Source organism: Pseudophryne corroboree, chromosome 9, assembly GCF_028390025.1.
Source record: "Pseudophryne corroboree isolate aPseCor3 chromosome 9, aPseCor3.hap2, whole genome shotgun sequence".
NCBI classification, from domain to species: Eukaryota; Metazoa; Chordata; class Amphibia; order Anura; family Myobatrachidae; genus Pseudophryne; species Pseudophryne corroboree.
Genome location: NC_086452.1, coordinates 250,707,308 through 250,726,995, shown reverse-complemented (window position 1 = coordinate 250,726,995; position 19,688 = coordinate 250,707,308). Strand labels below are relative to the sequence as shown.

General features: G+C 49.1%; 1 protein-coding gene across 1 annotated transcript; it reads right to left on the bottom strand.

The window, feature by feature from the left end:
* Positions 1-4,285: 4,285 nt before the first annotated feature.
* Positions 4,286-6,133, bottom strand: LOC134958801 (zinc finger BED domain-containing protein 5-like). The gene has a single exon (XM_063941523.1). The coding sequence runs from the start codon at positions 6,131-6,133 to the stop codon at positions 4,286-4,288; it is 1,848 nt and encodes a 615-aa protein (XP_063797593.1).
* Positions 6,134-19,688: the final 13,555 nt, after the last annotated feature.

Below are 19,688 nucleotides of genomic sequence, written 5' to 3'. Positions count from 1 at the left end.
TCCACAAGGAAGGTGGGCTCATCTTGGGCGGCTGCCCGAGGGGTCTCGGCTTTACAACTTTGCCGAGCAGCTACTTGGACAGGAGCAAATACGTTTGTAAAATTCTACAAAATTGATACCCTGGCTGAGGAGGACCTGGAGTTCTCTCAATTGGTGCTGCAGAGTCATCCGCACTCTCCCGCCCGTTTGGGAGCTTTGGTATAATCCCCATGGTCCTTACGGAGTCCCCAGCATCCACTTAGGACATTAGAGAAAATAAGAATTTACTTACCGATAATTCTATTTCTCGTAGTCCGTAGTGGATGCTGGGCGCCCATCCCAAGTGCGGATTGTCTGCAATACTGGTACATAGTTATTGTTACCAAAAAATCGGATTATTGCTGTAGTGAGCCATCTTTTCTAGAGGCTCCTCTGTTATGCTGTTAACTGGGTTCAGATCACAAGTTGTACAGTGTGATTGGTGTGGCTGGTATGAGTCTTACCCGGGATTCAAAATCCTTCCTTATTGTGTACGCTCGTCCGGGCACAGTATCCTAACTGAGGCTTGGAGGAGGGTCATAGGGGGAGGAGCCAGTGCACACCAGATAGTCCTAAAGCTTTCTTTAGATGTGCCCAGTCTCCTGCGGAGCCGCTATTCCCCATGGTCCTTACGGAGTCCCCAGCATCCACTACGGACTACGAGAAATAGAATTATCGGTAAGTAAATTCTTCTTCTTATTATTATTATTATTTCTCTTATAGTGCCATGGGGTATAGACGGGTCTACTAGGAGCCATTGGCACTTTAAGAGTTTGAGAGTGTGGGCTGGTTCCTCCCTCTATGCCTCTCCTACCAGACTCAGTTTAGGTCACAGCTAGGGAAGCTCCATAGGAGTTTCTCTTTTTTTTCTTTCTTTTTTCTTTGCGTTTAGGCACAGGGAGGCTGCTGGCAACAGGCTCCCTGCTTTGTGGGACTTAGGGGGGTAGTAGTGTCTGCCCTGCGGGGTTTGAGCCACTATCTCCGCTGACAGGACACTGAGCTCCTGAGGGAGATGATCGTTAGCCGCCCCAGGCGACTGCTCACTCCCGCAGCACTACCGCCACCCCCTAACAGAGCCAGAAGATTCCAGTGGCGAGTGAGTCACCGGCCCCCATAGCAAGCAGGGAGCCGGAGTGAAGATGGCGGCAACAAGGTAAGAGTGCAGTATTAACTGCGCTCCGGAGGCTCAGCGGTACATAGTGCGGCGCTGTGAGGGGTGCACTGAGCCAGCGCCTATACCCTACACTGGCACCAAGGCTGTCAGGGACCTAGGTAACACTGCCAGCACAATTCCTCAAGCCAGTATAAAGAAGTGGAGAGCGGGAATCATCGCCATGTTCAGGGGGCGGAGCTTCTCAGCGGACCCAGCAGCATCCAGCACCATTTTCCTGCCTGCAGATCCTGTACAGAGACGCTGACAGGGAGAGCTGTCCCTCCAAGCAACTCCAGCTATCCTGTGGGGTACCAGGGGGTTGTAGAAGGGAGGGGCTGTGTAAATACTGTGTAATCTATTAAGGTACACAGTAAGCGCCAGGTAGTTCTATTATATCTACCATGGGAAGCGCTGTGTGTGGGTTGGCTCCAATCTCTGTTTTCTCTGTGGCAGTCTTGGGGGGGAAACTGTGTCTGACATTTCCCTGTGTGTGTGTGGTTGTTGTCTCACATGGCCATGTCTAGGGACTCTGTCTTATGCTGCAGAGGACATTTCCTCTCAGGAGGAATCCATTCCTTGTACACAGGAATGTAATGTCTTGTCTCAGATCCCTATTAATGAGCCTGAGTGGTTATCCTCTATTAAGGGTATGATCTCTCAAATCTCTACTAGGGTAGCTCATACTGAGACTGAAACTCGGGTTTTAAAGAAGTTTATGGAAGTTTGGTCAGGTTCTGTTCCTATCCCTTCAAAACTCCCTAGCATATGCCCACAGAAACGTGCACTTGCCCAGATTATGCAAGATGACGCGGATACCGACTCTGACACGGTGATGGGGATGTGCTGAGGGGGGCAGCTTCCCTTGCAAAATGGGTACAGCTAATGATTGAGGCCATTAGAGATGTTTTAAATATTACTGACAACACCTGAGCAGGTTGAGGAGGCTTACTTCACAGACAATAAGAGCCTCGCTAACCTTCCGTGCGTCTAAAGAATTAAACGGTTTATTTGAAAAATCCTTGGAAAACCCGGAGAAAAATTCCATATTCCAAAAAGGTTCTGGTTGCTTTTCCCTTCCCTGAGGAAGATAGGAAAAAAATGGGAAAACCCACCCATAGTTGACGCATCTGTTTCAAGACTGTCGAAAAAGGTGGTTTTAAAAGAACCAGCTGATCGTAAGATTGACACTACGCTCAATTCCATATACACTGCTTCAGGGGTGGCGCTTAGGCCTACTGTTGCCTGCGCATAGATCTCTATAGTAAAGTGTCAGGCACATTACTTGAGGATTTGGATTCAATGGATAGAAGTGACATTGAATTATTTTTACGTAACATACAGGATTCTGCGGTGTTCATGGTGGAATCTATGAAGGACCTAGGTACGCTGACTGCAAGGATATCTTCCATGTCTATATCAGCTCACAGGGGACTCTGGCTACGCCAATGGTCTGTTGACGCGGAATCCGGGAGAAGTGTAGGGTAGGTTCTCCCCACAGGTCTGGCTCTATTTGGGGAAGCATTGGATGCGTGGATTTCCACGGCAACAGTGGGTAAATCACCTTTTCTTCCCTCAGCCACGCCTTCTACAAAGAAACCCTTTTCTTCATCTGCATCGCAGTCCTTTCGGACCGCCAAGACAAAAAAGTCCAAGCCCCCTACCACCTTCTTTAGAGGTGGGCGGGCAAAATCCAAAAAGCCTACACCCGCAGGCTCCCAGGACCAGAAACTTACTTTGGGTACCTCAAAATCCTCAGCATGACGGTGGACCACACAGCCTGGAGGACAGGCTGGTGGGGGCCAGACTCAGACGTTTCAGCCACGTCTGGGTGTCGTCCGGCCTGGATCCCTGGGTACAGGATATTGTGTCCCAGGGGTACAGACTTTAGTTTCATGAAACCCCCCTCACCGATTCTTCAAATCAGGCTTGCCAGCTTTACTGACAGACAGAACTGTCCTACAGGAAGCTATCCAGAACTTTGAAAAGTCAGAGGTCATTGTTCCAGTTCCACCTCATATGGACAACGTGGGTTACTATTCAAACCTTTTTGTGGTACCAAAACCGGATGGTTCGGTCAGACCAATTTTGATCTTGAAATCTTTAAACCCTTATCTAAAGGAGTTCAAATTCAAAATGGAGTCTCTGAGAGCAGTGCTCTCAAGTCCGGAGGAGGGGGAGTTTATGGTATCCCTAGATATCAAGGATGCGTATCTCCACATTCCGATTTGGCCTCTGCACCAGGCTTATCTCACATTTGCACTGTTAGACAGTCATTATCAGTTTCAGGCGCTGCCATTTTGTCTCTCCATGGCACAGAGGGTCTTCACCAAGGTGATGGCAGGGATGATGGTTCTCCGCAGACAGGGAGCGAACATAATTCCATACCTGGACGATCTGCTGATAAAAGCGTCGTCCAGGGAGAAGCTGTTGCAGTCCATTGCTCTCACGACTCATCTGCTCAGGGACCATGGTTGGAGCCTGAACCTTCCAAAGTCACATTTGGAGCTGACAAGGAGATTGTCTTTCCTGAGGATGATCCTCGACACGGAAGTGCAGAGGGTGTTTCTACCGATAGAAAAGGTGTTGGTGATACACTCAATGGTACGGGATGTCCTGAAGCCAACCCGGGTATCGATTCATCAGTGCATTCGTCTTCTGGGGAAGATGGTTGCCTCTTACAAGGCTCTGCAGTTCAGAAGGTTTCATGCTCGATCCTTCCAATTGGATCTCCTGGACAAGTGGTCGGGTTCTCATCTACATATGCACCTGAGGATACGTCTCTCGCCAAAAGCAAGGATTTCACGCCTCTGGTGGCTACAAATGCCTCACCTTCTGGAGGGCTGCAGGTTCGGGATTCAGGACTGGATCCTTCTAACCACGGATGCAAGTCTCCGGAGCTGGGGTGCAGTCACTCTAGGGCAGTGATTTTCAACCTTTTTAAACTCGTGGCACACTAAACAAGATTTCAAAATTGCCAAGGCACACCATCAGTTGTTTTAATCAAATATAATACATATAATAATAAATATCGTCATATATTTAATATATGTTGATATTTGTTATTATTTCTCTTAAAATTAATAGAAATAAATAGGTTTTACTTACATAAGAATATCAGTGGGAAACCTGTGCTTGGTGATGTCTCATGATGTCTCTTGTCCGAGGACGGATGGTTGACAAGCATACCCTCAAGTCCTCCTCCAATGATTGAAGCCGTGACCTGTTCTTACACTTCATGGTGTTCATAGCAGAAAAGGCAGCCTCACACAGATACGATGTTGAGAAAGGAAGGAGTGCTTCAATCACCTTTTTTGTGACCATGGGGAATTCTTGTCGGAGAGACAACCAGAATGAGGCCATATCTGTTGATGAGTGCTTTAATTTCAGCCCTCTGTCATTCCTTATTTCTGCCAGCTCATCTTCTTCTGCAACACTTAGTGCTGCCGACGCGTATGCACTTGGCACAAATGGATCTCTCACCCAGTCCAAGGAAGAAATATCAAGTGATGGGAAATACTTGTCAATGTTGTTACTCAGCAGTAACAAACTTTGTAGAATTAAATTGACAAGATTTTTGTCAAGTCTGCAACTTTTAGTCAGCTCAAACATCTCAACTTTGTTGTCTTTTTTTATTCTGGCTCCCCACAATGTTAATTTTTCCTTGAAAGTGGTAATTTTGTCAGTACAAGTAAGAATATTTTCATTCTTTCCCTGCATACTCTTGTTAAGAGTATTCAAGGCTTGGCAGATATCCGCTAGGAAGGCAACTTTATTGCACCAGGTCTCATCACTAAGCCGGTCAGCCATCTCAGAATTTTCAGAAGTAAAAAAAATTATGAGCTCTTCTCTAAATTCATAGAATCTTGAAAGCACCCGCCCTCGAGATAGCCACCTCACGTCTGTGTGCAGTAGGAGTTGAGTGTGAGCAGCATCCATGGCAGAACATAGTACTGAAAACAACCTTGATTTTAATGGCCTACTCTTGATGTAGTTGACCATTTTTATTGTCTCGTCCAGTACTTTTTGCAGCTCAGGTACTACTGATTTTGAAATGAGGGCCTCTCTGTGAAGGAAACAATGTGTAAAACCAATGGCAGGGTTCTTTTGCTTGGCTAGTGCAACAAATCCTTTCACTCTTCCCGACATAGATGGAGCACCATCTGTGCAGATGCTGATGCATAATTCCCAAGACAAATTGTGAGAAGTGAAATAAGTGTTCACAACATCAAAAATGTCTTGGCCTTTTGTTGTTTCTGGAAGTATTTTGCAAAACAAAAATTGTTCAATGAATTCTTCATTACAAACAACCCTGCTGAATGCTAGGAGTTGAGCTTTTCCAGTGATGTCAGTTGACTCATCCAGTTGGAATGCAAAGACATTGGCTTCTTTAATCTTGGTGATCACTTGTGACTCAACATCTTCAGACATGTCTAGTATTCGCCGACTAATAGTGTTATCAGACAGAGGGATTTTCAAAATCTCTTGTTCATATTTCTCACCAAACATGATATTTACAATTTTACAGCATGCTGGTAAAATTACGGACTCTGCAATTGTATGTGATTTCATCTTCTTTGCCACAATTTCTGCAACAGCATAGCTTGCTTCTTGAGCTTTGTCAGAAACCGTTGTGATTTTGGCCCACTGTTTAGCCTGGCGTTTTTGTTCAGCTAGAAGTCTGTTAAAATACTCAATTGGCTTCTTGCACAAATGTGAGTGCTTTGTGTGAAGGTGTCTCTTCAGCTTACTTGGAACCATGGCTTGGTTTGCCAGTTTCTCACCACATACAAGGCATTCAGGACGTGGCTGCTCTTCTCCAGGTGAAATGAATCCAAAGGACAAATAATCTTCTTTATACTGGCGCACAACGGCTTTAGCACCAGAACTATGACCAGCAACATTTGATTCACTGTCATCATCATTTGACTCTAATGCACGTTTCTTAGTTAGAAACTTGTCCATGTTTCATAAACTCTGCGAAAAAGAAAAAAAACAAGTAAATCCAGAATTTATATTCCTCAAAAACACACTGACTCCCACATAAAAAAAACACTGGTCCCTACCTGTCCGTGTCTCAACGATGTGAGATTCTGCAGCCTCAGTCAAGAAGAGCCTCGGTCACACGCTGGAGTGGCAAGAAGAGCCTCGATCACACGCTGGAGTGGCAAGAAGAGCCTTATATAAAACACATTGGCCCCACAGTAATAAAACACATTGGCCCCCACAGTAATAAAGCACATTGGCCCCCACAGTAATAAAACAAATGCTGTCTCCCCCCCCCCCCCCCCCCCCCCGGTAATTCCACACACCTACCCCCAGCGTTTTACACACATGTCCCCATTGTAATTCCACACACGTCTCATTGTAATTCCACACCTGCCCCCCCCAGTATAATTCTACACACATGCCCCTCATTATATTTCCACACACCTGCCCCCCCATATTAATGCAACACACCTGCCTCCCAGTAATGCCACACACCGCCACCCCCACAAGTAATGCCCCATACATGCCCTCATATTTCCACCCATCAGCTCCCCCACTTAGTAATTCCACACACATGCCCCACTTAGTAATCCCACACACCAGTTCCCCTTTACCAGCCCCCCCTTAGTAATTCCACACACCAGTTCCCCTTTACCAGCCCCCCTTAGTAATTCCACACACCAGTTCCCCTTTACCAGCCCCCCCCTAGTAATTCCACACACCAGTTCCCCTTTACCAGCCCCCCCTTAGTAATTCCACACACCAGCTCCCCTTTATCAGCCCCCCCTTAGTAATTCCACACACCAGTTCCCCTTTACCAGCCCCCCCTTAGTAATTCCTCACACCAGTTCCCCTTTACCAGCCCCCCCTTAGTAATTCCACACACCAGTTCCCCTTTACCAGCCCCCCCTTAGTAATTCCTCACACCAGTTCCCCCTTACCAGCTCCCCCTTAGTAATTCCACACACATGCCCCCACTTAGTTCAAAACATGCTTTATTATATAAATATAATATATAGTGGTGAGGAGCGCCTGGACCTCACCACAGAGCAGCAAGCAGAGCAGCGTGTGAGAGGGCGGGCGCAGCGACAGCCGGACCGTGACCTATGGTGAGTCATAGGTCACTGTCCGGCTGACTGCGGAATGGATATTAACAGGTCTGCAGGTCTGTGAGGCAGGAGGGCGGCGGCGTGCGGAGATCTGACAGGTCGCATTTCTGCAGTGAGAGCGGGTCCGTGTAGCGGGGGTGGATGGCGCCAGTGACGGCTCTTACTGGCGGCAGAGATCGGGTCCGTGCGGCGGGGCGGATGGCGGCAGTGACGGCTCTGGCGGCAGTGATCGGGTCCGTGCGGCGGGGCGGATGGCGGCAGTGACGGCTCTGGCGGCAGTGATCGGGTCCGTGCGGCGGGTGCGGGCGGCGAGCGGCGGCACACTCAGCAACTGTTCGCGGCACACCAGTTGAAAAAGGCTGCTCTAGGGGAAACCTTCCAAGGAAGGTGGTCAAGCCTGGAATCCAGTCTTCCAATAAACATTCTGGAACTAAGAGCCGTATACAACGGTCTTCTCCATGCGGCTCATCTTCTGCAAGATCGACCCATTCAAGTGCAGTCGGATAATGTAACGACGGTGGCATACATAAGCCGACAAGGCGAAACAAAGAGCAGAGCTGCAATGTCGGAGGTATTGAGAATCATCCTCTGGGCGGAAAAGCACGCGTTGGCACTGTCGGCAATCTTCATTCCGGGAGTAGACAACTGGGAAGCGGACTTCCTCAGCAGACATCATCTCCATCCAGGAGAGTGGGGCCTCCATCCAGAGATGTTCATGGAGGTGACAAATCTTTGGGGGGTTCCTCAAATAGACATGATGGCCTCCCGCCTCAACAAAAAACTTAGGAGGTATTGCTCAAGGTCAAGAGACCCGCAAGCAGTGGACGCCCTGGTAACTCCGTGGGTGTTCCAGTCGGTGTACGTGTTTCCTCCACTTCCACTAATTCCAAGGGTTCTGAAGCTCATAAGGAGAACAAGAGTTCAAGCAATCCTCATTGCTCCAGACTGGCCAAGAAGGGCTTGGTACGTGGATCTTCTGGATCTACTGCTGGAAGAGTCGAGCCTCTTCCTCTTCTGGATGACCTGCTGCAGCAGCATGGAGGTTGAACGCCAGATCTTAGCTCGGAGTGGCATTCCGAACAAAGTTATTCCTACACTGATACAGACTAGGAAAGGAGTAACGTCTAAACATTACTATCGCATTTGGAAAAAGTATGTATCTTGGTGTGAGTCCAAGAAGTTTCCTACGGTGGAGTTTCAACTGGGACGGTTTCTCCTCTTCCTGCAAGCAGGTGTGGATATGGGCCTGAAGTTGGGATCCATAAAGGTCCAGATTTCGGCCCTATCCATTTTCTTCCAGAAACCATTGGCTTCCCTTCCTGAGGTTCAGACTTTCTTTAAAGGGGTTCTGCACATCCAGCCTCTCTTTGTGCCGCCTACGGCGCCCTGGGATCTTAACGTGGTGTTACAGTTCCTCCAATCGGATTGGTTCGAACCTCTCCCGGAGGTCGAGGTTAAGTTTCTCATGTGGAAAGCTGTCACTTTGTTGGCCTTAGCTTCTGCTAGACGTGTGTCGGAGTTGGGGGCTTTGTCTTGTAAGAGCCCCTACTTGATCTTCCATGATGATAGGGCTGAGCTGCAGACACATCAACAGTTCCTTCCGAAAGGTTGTGTCGGCATTTCATATCAACCAACCTATTGTGGTGCCAGTTGCTACTGACTCCTCAATTTCATCAAAGTCCTTGGATGTTGTAAGGTCTCTGAAAATCTATGTGACGAGGACTGCTCGTCACAGAAAATCGGACTCTGTCCTGTATGATCCCAAGAAACTTTGGTGTCCTGCTTCTAAGCAGACGATCTCTCGCAGGATCAGGTTCACTATCCAGCATGCGTATTCTACGGCAGGATTGCCGTGTCCTACATCTGTTAAGGCTCACTCTACTTATAAGGTGGGTTCTTCCTGGGCGGCTGCCCGGGGTGTCTCGGCTTTACAGCTTTGCCGAGCGGCTACTTGGTCTGGGTCGAACACGTTTGCAAAGTTTTACAAGTTCGATACTTTGGCCTCTGAGGACCTTCAGTTTGGTCAATCAGTTCTGCAGGAGGCTCCGCGCTCTCCCTCCCGTTCTGGGAGCTTTGGTACATCCCCATGGTACTAATGTGGACCCCAGCATCCTCTAGGACATAAGAGAAAATAGGATTTTACTTACCTTCCGCTTCGTGATCCTGCAGTGGTTGCTTAGTTCAGTACTGCTTTGTTCTTGGTTAAGTACTGTTTTTTTCTTACTTGGTTAAGTAATATTGTTCAGCCGTTGCTGAGTTTTCAAGCTGGTTAGCTTGGTTTGCCTTGTATGTGTGAGCTGGTGTGAATTTCGCCACTATCTGTGTAAAAACCTTCTCTCAAAGTTGTCTGTCTCCTCGAGCACAGTTTCTAGACTGAGTCTGTTAGAAGCTGCATAGAGGGAGGAGCCAGCCCACACTCTCAAACTCTTAAAATGCCAATGGCTCCTAATGGACCCGTCTATACCCCATGGTACTAATGTGGACCCCAGCATCCTCTATGGACTACGAGAAAAGGATTTACCAGTAGGTAATTTAAAATCCTTTTTTCTCCTGCAGGGTCCACAGGATAAAATTGGGATATGAGGTAGCGACAGCGCATTGGCACCGAACGATCAAAGCTTTCGGCCTCCCAGAATGCAACGGGCCCGTCCCTATATCCCTGGTTCAGGCAATTCAGTTTTTTGTTTGGTGCAGCAGAAGCCGGACCATGGTCAATAGGCTGCTGGTTTTTAGCAGCCATAAGCTTTATTTATTTTTATTTTTATAGTCTTACTTTTTTTTTTTTGAGCGATCTTTCTAAAAAGCGTCTTATACGTACCTTAGAAAGAGTCGCTCCAACAACTCCCTTCCGCTTTGCGGCAACGCTTACCCATGTGTACAGTACTGTTTTGGCGGATAACGGTTTAGGATGTACTAGCAAATCCAGCAGACATTACCAGGCTGTGGCCGGAGCACGGGGAGAAGGTAAGGCATCAGTTCCGCTTAGTAGGGGAAATGTGAGGCACAGCCGCACTGTTTTGGGATGGAGACCGCTGAACAGTCGCTGACGCAGCTGCCACCTCGGGTGCACCAGCGCTAGGCCTCAGGGATCATAGGCGCCGGGGTTCGTATGAGGCTGGGATCCCTAGGGTTGATGTCAGCAGTGGGGAGTAAGATGCTCCCTTGGTTGCCCCTCCCCCCTCTGTTCATGACCAGTTTCCTCCAAGTTTCTAGCCATGAACTGAGTTCCCATTTCCGTCTGAGACGCAAGTAGTTGGCTGGTTGGAACGATAATCTGGCAGTGTGTGGGAGCAAACGATTATCAGCCGTTTGCTCCCACACGCTAAAAAACGTCCAGAAACCCAATCCCAATGAATCGTTCAGGTGTAGGGGGAACTGTCCCCCCAACTGAACGACAAGTAGGCGGACACTAGCCAGCAGTGTCCGCCTACTTCTGTCACTCTACAACCCAGGATCCCTGGCAGTTGCAGCACTGTGGAGCAGGAGCCAGGAGGAGGTTCAGGGGCTGCTGCGGCAGTTCATCACTGCTCCCCCTGTCACAGCAGACCCCAGGCAGTGGTAGCGGAGCTGGAGGAGGACCAGGGGCAGCTACGGCAGTACATCACTGCTGCCGCTGTCACAGGACACCCAGCAGTGGCACCCCTCCCGCGAGCCCCGCCCATGATCGCTGCACCCCCGATCACTGGCACCCCACCTGCGGTCGCAGCACCCCTGCACCCCCTCCCACGATCGCTTCACCCCCCGCAGCTGCCCGCGATCGCGGCACCCCCTGCATACCACCCGCGATCGCTGCACCTCTGCTCCCCTCCTGCAGTCACTGCCCTCCAAGATCGCGGCACCCCTTCTTCCCCCGCCAGCTCTAGCCAGCGGTGACAGCAGCGGAGGCGCCCGGCGGACAGCAGTGGAGGAGACCGGCGGCAGCCAGCGGTGACAGCAGCGGAGGAGCCCGGCAGCAGCCAGCGGTGACAGCAGCGGAGGAGCCCGGCGGTGGTGAGCAGGACTACTGGGGGCATATCTGTATCTGGCACTGGGGGCATATCTGTATCTGGCACTGGGGGCATATCTGGCACTGGGGACATATCTGTATCTGACACTGGGGACATATCTGTATCTGACACTGGGGACATATCTGTATCTGACACTGGGGACATATCTGTATCTGGCACTGGGGACATATCTGTATCTGGCACTGGGGACATATCTGTATCTGGCACTGGGGACATATCTGGCACCCCCACATCTTACCTGCGATCGCGGCACCTCTGCACCCCACCTGCAGTCACTGCCCTCCAAGATAGCGGCACCCTTTCTTCCCCCACCACCACCAGGGCCAGCTCTAGCCAGCGGTGACAGCAGCGGAGGAGCCCGGCGGTGGTGAGCAGGACTACTGGGGGCATATCTGTATCTGGCACTGGGGGCATATCTGTATCTGGCACTGGGGGCATATCTGGCACTGGGGACATATCTGTATCTGACACTGGGGACATATCTGTATCTGACACTGGGGACATATCTGTATCTGGCACTGGGGGCATATCTGGCACCCCCACATCTTACCTGCGATCGCGGCACCTCTGCACCCCACCTGCAGTCACTGCCCTCCAAGATAGCGGCACCCTTTCTTCCCCCACCACCACCAGGGCCAGCTCTAGCCAGCGGTGACAGCAGCGGAGGCGCCCGGCGGACAGCAGTGGAGGAGTCCAGCGGCAGCCAGCGGTGACAGCAGCGGAGGAGCCCGGCGGCAGTGAGCAGCACTACTGGGGGCATATCTGCATCTGGCACTATGGGGGCATATGTGTATCTGGCACTGTGGGGACTGATGTGACTGGGCAAATATTCTCTATAAAGAGCTGCGGAATATGTGTGCGCTATATAAATAACTGGTAATAAATATGTATCTGGCACTATACTGGGGGGTTAGGTGTATCTGGCAATATACTGGGGACATGGGCCGTCATTCCGAGTTGATCGCTCGCTAGCTGCTTTTAGCAGCCGTGCACACGCTAAGCCGCCGCCCTCTGGGAGTGTATCCTAGCTTAGCAGAAGTACGACCGAAAGGATCACAGTTCTGCTGCAAAAAATTTTCAAGCAGTTTCTAAGTAATACTCCTACCTTGCGATTACTTCAGACTGTTTGGTTCCAGTTTTGACGTCACAAACACGCCCTGCGTTCGTCCAGCCACTCCCCCGTTTTCCCCGGCACGCCTGCGATTGCATCCGACACGCCTGCGTTTTTCAGCACACTCCCCGGTCAGTTACCTCCCAGAAACACCCCTTTCCTGTCAATCACTCAGCGACCAGCAGTGCGACTGAAAAGCGCCACTAGACCTTGTGTAAAACGACATTGTTTGTTGTGAAAGTACGCCGCGCGTGCGCATTGCGTACCATACGCATGCGCAGAAATGCCGATTTTTTTTTTGCATGAACGCTGCGCTGTGAACAACGGCAGCTAGCGATCAACTCGGAATGACCACCATTATGTGGAAATTGGGCCTGATTCAGACCTGATCACTGCTGTGCGTTTTCGCACAGTGGATGATTATCGATAGATAGCACTGCAATGCTCACGCGTGTCACCAAACAACAACAGGCATAGCCGAATAGAAATCAGCATCTTTTTTAATCGCTAGTCGTATGCAGTTTGACAGCAAGCCGGCATTTGGGGGTTAACTGTCCGTTTTCTGGGAGTGTCCAAAAAAATGCAGGCATTGCCAAGCGTTTTCAGGGAGGGTGTGTGACGTCAGCTCTGGCCTGATCAGCCTAAAGGTGAATGAATTGTGAACCCCAACAGCAGCTCAGTCTCCCCTTCCCACACCCACCTCATCCTGGGCGGGATGTACTAAAGCAAAAATGTGGTAAAACCCCCCAAAACGGGGGTTTTACCGCATTTTCATATTTACTAACAACCTACCGCCGTGTTTTCGGTGTCCAGGGTATCACCATCTCTGGATGGCGATACCCTATAAAAGCCTATGGGCTTCTTTTCGCCGACCGCCGCAACCCGCCAACACCGCCGCAGATGCCTCCCCCCCTCCCCCCCAGCTTACCTTCCTCCAGGCTGCCCTGGACCCTGAAGGTCTCCTCCTCCCCCTAGCAACGCAGCCGGACGTCCTTCCGGCTGCAGGGGGGAGGAGGCGGCGCCGGGGGAAGCCTGCTGCTGCTTCCCGGCGTCTAGCCAGTGTGGGGACCCCTGGGAGGTGACGGAGACCCCCCGCAGACCACCTAACAGGTGTCGCAGGGCCCTCCGTCACCGCATCGCGATGTTGATCGCATATGTTAGTACATATGCGATCAACATCGCTGCGGTAACCGGTGAGGGGCGGCGATGTATCTTAATACATCCCGCTCCCTGACTTTTGTGCCCTAACACCACCTGAAGTACTGTAGGCTGGCACTGTCCGCCTACTTCGGTGACATCACAAGTTAAGCAGAAGTTGGCAGGTTGGTTGGTCTGATGAAAAGTTGGTTAGATGTGTGGAGCACTGTTTTAGTTGAACAGACAAGTTGGAAGTATGGAGTGTTGGAGAAAAGTTAGTCTGATGTATGGCTAGCATTAAGGTGCATACACACGGAGCGATATAACTGAGCGATTTTGACTATATAGTCAAAATCGCTCAGAAAGTTAGTGCAGATCGCTCCGTGTGTACACAGCCAGCGATAGCGATGCGCGTCCCCGCTAGGTCGCTATCGCTGGGAAAAATAGTCAGTGCAGGCAAGTCAATTTTGGCTATGTCGCTGCAAAAGTTAGTCAAAATCGCTAACACTTTAAGAGGCCAGCGATTTTTCCCAGCGATAGCGATGTGCAGGCGGCGGTGGTGCGGGCGGCGGCGGGTTGTGGCGGCGGTGCGGGCGGCGGCGGGTTGCGGTGGCGGTGTGGGCGACGGCGGGTTGCGGCGGCGGTGTGGGTTGCGGTGGCGGTGTGGGCGGCGGCGGGTTGCGGCAGCGGTGCGGGCGGGGGAAATTTACCTTTCTATTGCAGAGTTTGGCAGCGGAGCGGTACCAGTTTCAAAAATGGCGCCTCAGCGTCATTTTTGAAATTCAAGCTGGCCGCCGCGAGCCAATCACGGCTCGCCGCGTCATCGCCCCGCCCCCTCCCGCTGACTTATATAAGTCAGCGCGAGGCAGCGGCTGTCAGTCCGACGGCGGAGGAGGAGCGGAGAAGAGCTCCTGAAGACGCCGTGGAAGTCCTGGATGGGCGGCGGCTATGCAAAAGAGCTTAGCAGCCGCCGCCCACCAGGTGAAGATGCTGGAAGTCCTGGGAAGGCGGCGGCCATGCAAAAGAGCTTAAAGGCCGCCGCCTCCCAGGTGAAGACGTCGTGGAAGTCCTGGATGGGCGGCGGCTATGCAAAAGAGCTTAGCAGCCGCCGCCCACCAGGTGAAGACGCCGGAGCAAGACCCCAGAAGCCCTGGGGAGGTGGCGCCCCCCCAGGTGAAGACGCCGGAAGCCCTGGGAAGGCGGCGGCCATGCAAAAGAGCTTAAAGGCCGCCGCCCCCAGGTGAAGACCCAGTTTAATAAAGGATTTTTAAAAGAATGTGTTGTGTTTTTTTTTTAATATTTTCTTTACAGGTGGACTACAGGTGCCAGCGGGCCCTTTATGTCCGGGCATGCTGGCACTTGTGGTTCTCCAAGTGCCAACATGCTGGGGCAGGCTTGCTGGGACCTGTAGGCCTCCTGTAAAGAACAATATTACTATTGAAAGGCTATCAGCCTCCCATCCACCGGGCCACGGATGGGGGGGACAGCCTCGGGCTTCACCCCTGGCCCTTGGGTGGCTGGAGGGGGGGACTCCTTGATTTAAGGGGTCCTCACTCCTCCAGTGTACCCCGGCCAGGGGTGACTAGTTGGGGGGGTAATGGCACGGCCGCAGGGACCAATATAAAAGTGTCCCCCGGCTGTGGCATTATCTCCCTGGCTAGTGGAGCCCGGTGCTGGTTTGGAAAATACGGGGGACCCCTATGTCTTTTGTCCCCCGTATTTTTTAAACCAGGACCGGACGCAGAGCCCGGTGCTGGTTGTCTAAATATGGGGGAACCCTACTCATTTTTTCCTCTGTATTTTAACAACCAGGACTGGCTCAAAGAGCCCGAGGCTGGTTTTACATAGGAGGGGGGACCCCACGCAAATTTTTTTTTTTACTTTCAGCTATTTAAATACCAGCCACCCTGTAAAATCGTCCTATATATGACACTCATCCCCTTATTTAAATGAGATAGTCAAAATCTCCCATAGCCAAAATCTCTTGCATAGTTAGACAAAATCTCTGGTAAAGTTAGTCAAAATCTCCTACTGCCAGTTCAAGGGAAAAGTTAGTCAAAATCTCTCATAGCCAAAATCTCTCCGTGTGTATGCACCTTTAGTCTCTATCTACCTTATGCTAGCCATACATCAGATCAACTTTTCTCCAACACTCCAAACTTCTAACCATCCAACTTGTCTGTTCAACTAAAACAGTGCACCACACATCTAACCAACTTTTTACCAGTGCTCCACACATCTAACCAACTTTTCATCAGACCAACCAACCTGCCAACTTCTGTCCAACTTGTGATGTCACCGAAGTAGACGGACAGTGCCTGCCTACAGTACTTCAGTTTTTGTGGGGGGGGGGGGTTTGCCATTCAAAACATGCAGTCTTTATTTCAGTGAAACTGGGCTTTTCTTTCACCACCATACATTTATTACATTTACTTATTTTTATAGTGAACTGTAGATGCTAGCATGGTTGGGCTGCTAAGGCAAATTGGAACTTGGAGAACCACAAGTACAAGCTTGCCCTGGTACATGTACTTCAGTATCTTTTTATTTTTGATCATTTTAATTTGTAAAAACATACCTTTTGAACTACTCCTGGGCAGCAGTACAAGAATTGAATGAATCATTTGCTCTCTGTAAATTTTGTTACAATTTTTTTTGTTGAACTACAATTGTCATAGCATGACCTGGTGTCACGGCAAGCTGCCAGTTGTGGTTCTGCAAGTTTCAGTTTGCATATACATACACAACTGCAATCTTATTTTCAATGCAACACCCATGTTAATTAACACTGCTGTGAGTCAATGTTGAGAATTGTAGTTTGTAAAATAAAATAAATAAATTTAGCTTCTATTGTATTATTACCCATTGCATTGCATATGTATCCACTGCAGTTTGGGTAGTGGGGAAGGGTTCTCTGATAATTGTTAATTCTTTGTTATTTACTTAAGTAGGTTCTATTCATGGAAACAGGAATATTTTCTGACTACACGTTTCACACCAATAAAGTGTGTGTGTGTGTAATTTTATATATATATATATATATATATATATATATATACACACACACACACATATACACCACACATATACATATACACACCTGTGATTCTGGCTTCAGTGCAACACCCATGTTAATTAGATTAGCACTGCTGTGGTTCTGTAAGTGTCAGCAGACCTTGCCAGCCACTTTTCACACCAATAAAGTTTGCATGGAAACATAGAATTTGACGGCAGATAACCACTTCACCATCTCGTCTTCCCCATTCAATTTATCCTTTTGGCAACTTCAACCCTATTTGAAGCATCTATATACAACTGTGATCCTGTCTTCAATGCAACACTCATGTTAATTAAATTACTACTGCTGAAAATACTGGTTGAACACACCTCACCATGTACCAGCCGGCACCATGAATTTTAAGAGAATTAATTTCAAGACCTGCATTCAAGAAATGGTCCACCAATGAGAAGGCTGCACTCTAAAGGATGTCACTGCAAGAATACAGACGTTTCAAATCCTATCCCACCTTTTTCACAGGTAAAACCATCTTAACCTTTTGTCTGTGGGTTTCATTATTTTATCAGACTACACTTCACACCCCAAGCACATTTGTCTATCTTCAACTGATAAATATATCATATCTTTGAACAGAAAATGCTGTGAACACTTTTGTTACTATTTTATTGTTTACCTTTTGTTTCCCTGCCTTGTAATGCTTCTTTTACTTTGTATAATGTTTCCCTCCTGTACCTTGTTAAAAATCTTGATATTTTTTTAAAGTGTATATCTGTGCTTTTCCTTCTCTTAAACTTTCTCCTCCATGGGTCTTCAACCTGCAGACCTCCAGCTGTTGTGAACTGACACATCCCAGCACGCCCTGTCTCCGTTTTAGCATGCCTTAATGGCAAAACTGGCAGGGCATGCTGGGATGTGTAGTTCCTCAGCAGCTGGAGGGCAGCAGGTTGAAGACTCATGAACGGGTAGAATTTACTCAATTAATCAGCCCCAAATACTTGTTTTTCTGCCACCCAGATATTTAATGTATTCCTACCCCCATACATCAGCACACAATGCTAGAAAAGTGTTCACTGGGGTTACCCGTTATATGCATATTTTCACTATATTTTTTTGTACATAACTAGGTTGTAATTGTTATGCGATGTAAAGAAAATCTGACATGACTTTTTAAAAGTTAGCATATCTTCATATTTTTTATATCAATGTTAATTTTGTTTAAATGTTTTTTAGAAAGATGCCTGAAGATAAACACTCAGAGTTCCTGAGAGAGTTCATTAACTTATACCATTCCCATCCCTGTCTGTGGAAGGTCAAATCGTCCGATTATAGTAATAGACAAAAAAGATATGATGCCATACAGTCTCTAATTGAACTGAGCAGACCTCTTTACCCACATGCTGATGTTGCGTGGGTTAAAAATAAAATTCAGAACTTTAGAACTGTATTCAAAAGAGAGACAAACAAAATTGATACATCCAAGAAATCAGGTTGCGATACTGATGACGTGTATGTGCCTCGTCTCTGGTGCTATGATCTGTTAATGTTCACAAGAGACCAAGAGGCGATACGACCTTCCATAGACAATTATTCAATAAATGAACATAGCAAAGGAACATCTACGGAAACCCTGGATATAATGGAAGAACCATTAACCGGCTTGGTAAGTACTGTAAAATATTCATTTTATAAAGTACAAAATGTTGTAACGTCATTAACTATAATTGGGGACTCCTAGAAGTGTCTTTGGAATATCTTTATTGCAAGATAAGTGTATACATTGCATTGATAAATGATATCCACTAGCATTAAAAACAGCAACAACTGAACTTGTAAAAATTAACTTTTATTGGAGGGCCTGGCCGCTTGAGGAGACAGACACGCAGAGTGAGAGCTCCCGGACTCTGGGGACCCAAACCCCCTTTTATCAATTGCTCCGTGCCCCAGCTCTGCTACCAACAGCTCCCCTGTCCCTCCTGACCCCCCAGCAGCGTCTCAGTTTCAGCCGCGGAATCGGGGAGCTGCACTTTGGGCTCCCGCGGATTGCGGCCTACGAGACCTCTTCAGACCGGGGCCTAGATTTCCGCCCCGCACCGTCAGCGGCACCACGAGCCTCCGGACCTGAGCGCGGACCTCATCCAGACCCCAGGCGCCCGTACAGCCGCTCACCACGACGGGCGGTGACATCAATCCACCCGCTGCCTACCTGTGCCGTCTAGAGACGCCGGAGATGCCGGGGAACCTGCAGGGCGGAGGAGACCGTGGAACGCCCGGCGGCCATCTTGAGGTGACTGCTCGGCTTGCTCACTGCCACAGACAATCCCCCACGCCCCTCCACTAAGAAGGGGGACTAGTTCCCGAGCTGGGTGTTATTGTGAGAGCCGAAGATCCTGAGGCCTTAATAGCACCCTCCACAGGGAGCTCATCGGCTGGCTCTGGTTACTATCTCCCCCCGCTGGTGCTGCAGTGACACTGCTGGCTGCTGTGCCTCTACAAAAACTGGAAAAAAAATAAAATATCTTCATATCTAAGAAGCCCTCCTTTAATATATAACACCCATCCCACCCATTTTACCACCGGCCCCACACAGGGGCAAATAAATCGCCAAGTCCCAGACGTGCCTCCATGACGTGGGAAAGCGTCTCGCAGTCCGCCTGATTTCTGCCTACACTGCTGGGCTAATGATGTTCTGAACGCTCCTCAAGATAGCCCCTACGCCTTAACTATTTAATTCTTTCTGTGGATCCGTATACAATATCTCCAAGATATTTATCATCAGCTTTCGATATGTCTAATAAAAACCGTATAGCTACGGCTGCATCTACTCCTTCTATATTTACACCTAAAGCCAAAGCGTCCTCACAGAATACATATCGTGCGGAGTCTTCTCCCCCTGAGTCGCCGCCGGAGTTAGATATAGACCCGTCTATACACTCTGTCCTCACTACCTTAGTAGACGGGATAAAACTGACATTTCAACAAGAGCTCAAGCGAGCGGTGGACGACTTCAAATCGGAACTGACTTCTCTTGGTACGAGAACGGATGCTCTAGAGTCCAAAACGGATGAGATATGCCAATACCAAGGCTCCGTAGACAGAGAGCTCTCTCTCCTTAGATCCGAAATTACCGACCTTAAGGAAAAACAAGAAG

Bases quoted from the DNA above. Each gene is read 5' to 3' on its own strand.
- LOC134958801 (XM_063941523.1), bottom strand. From the start codon at position 6,133: ATGGACAAGTTTCTAACTAAGAAACGTGCATTAGAGTCAAATGATGAT.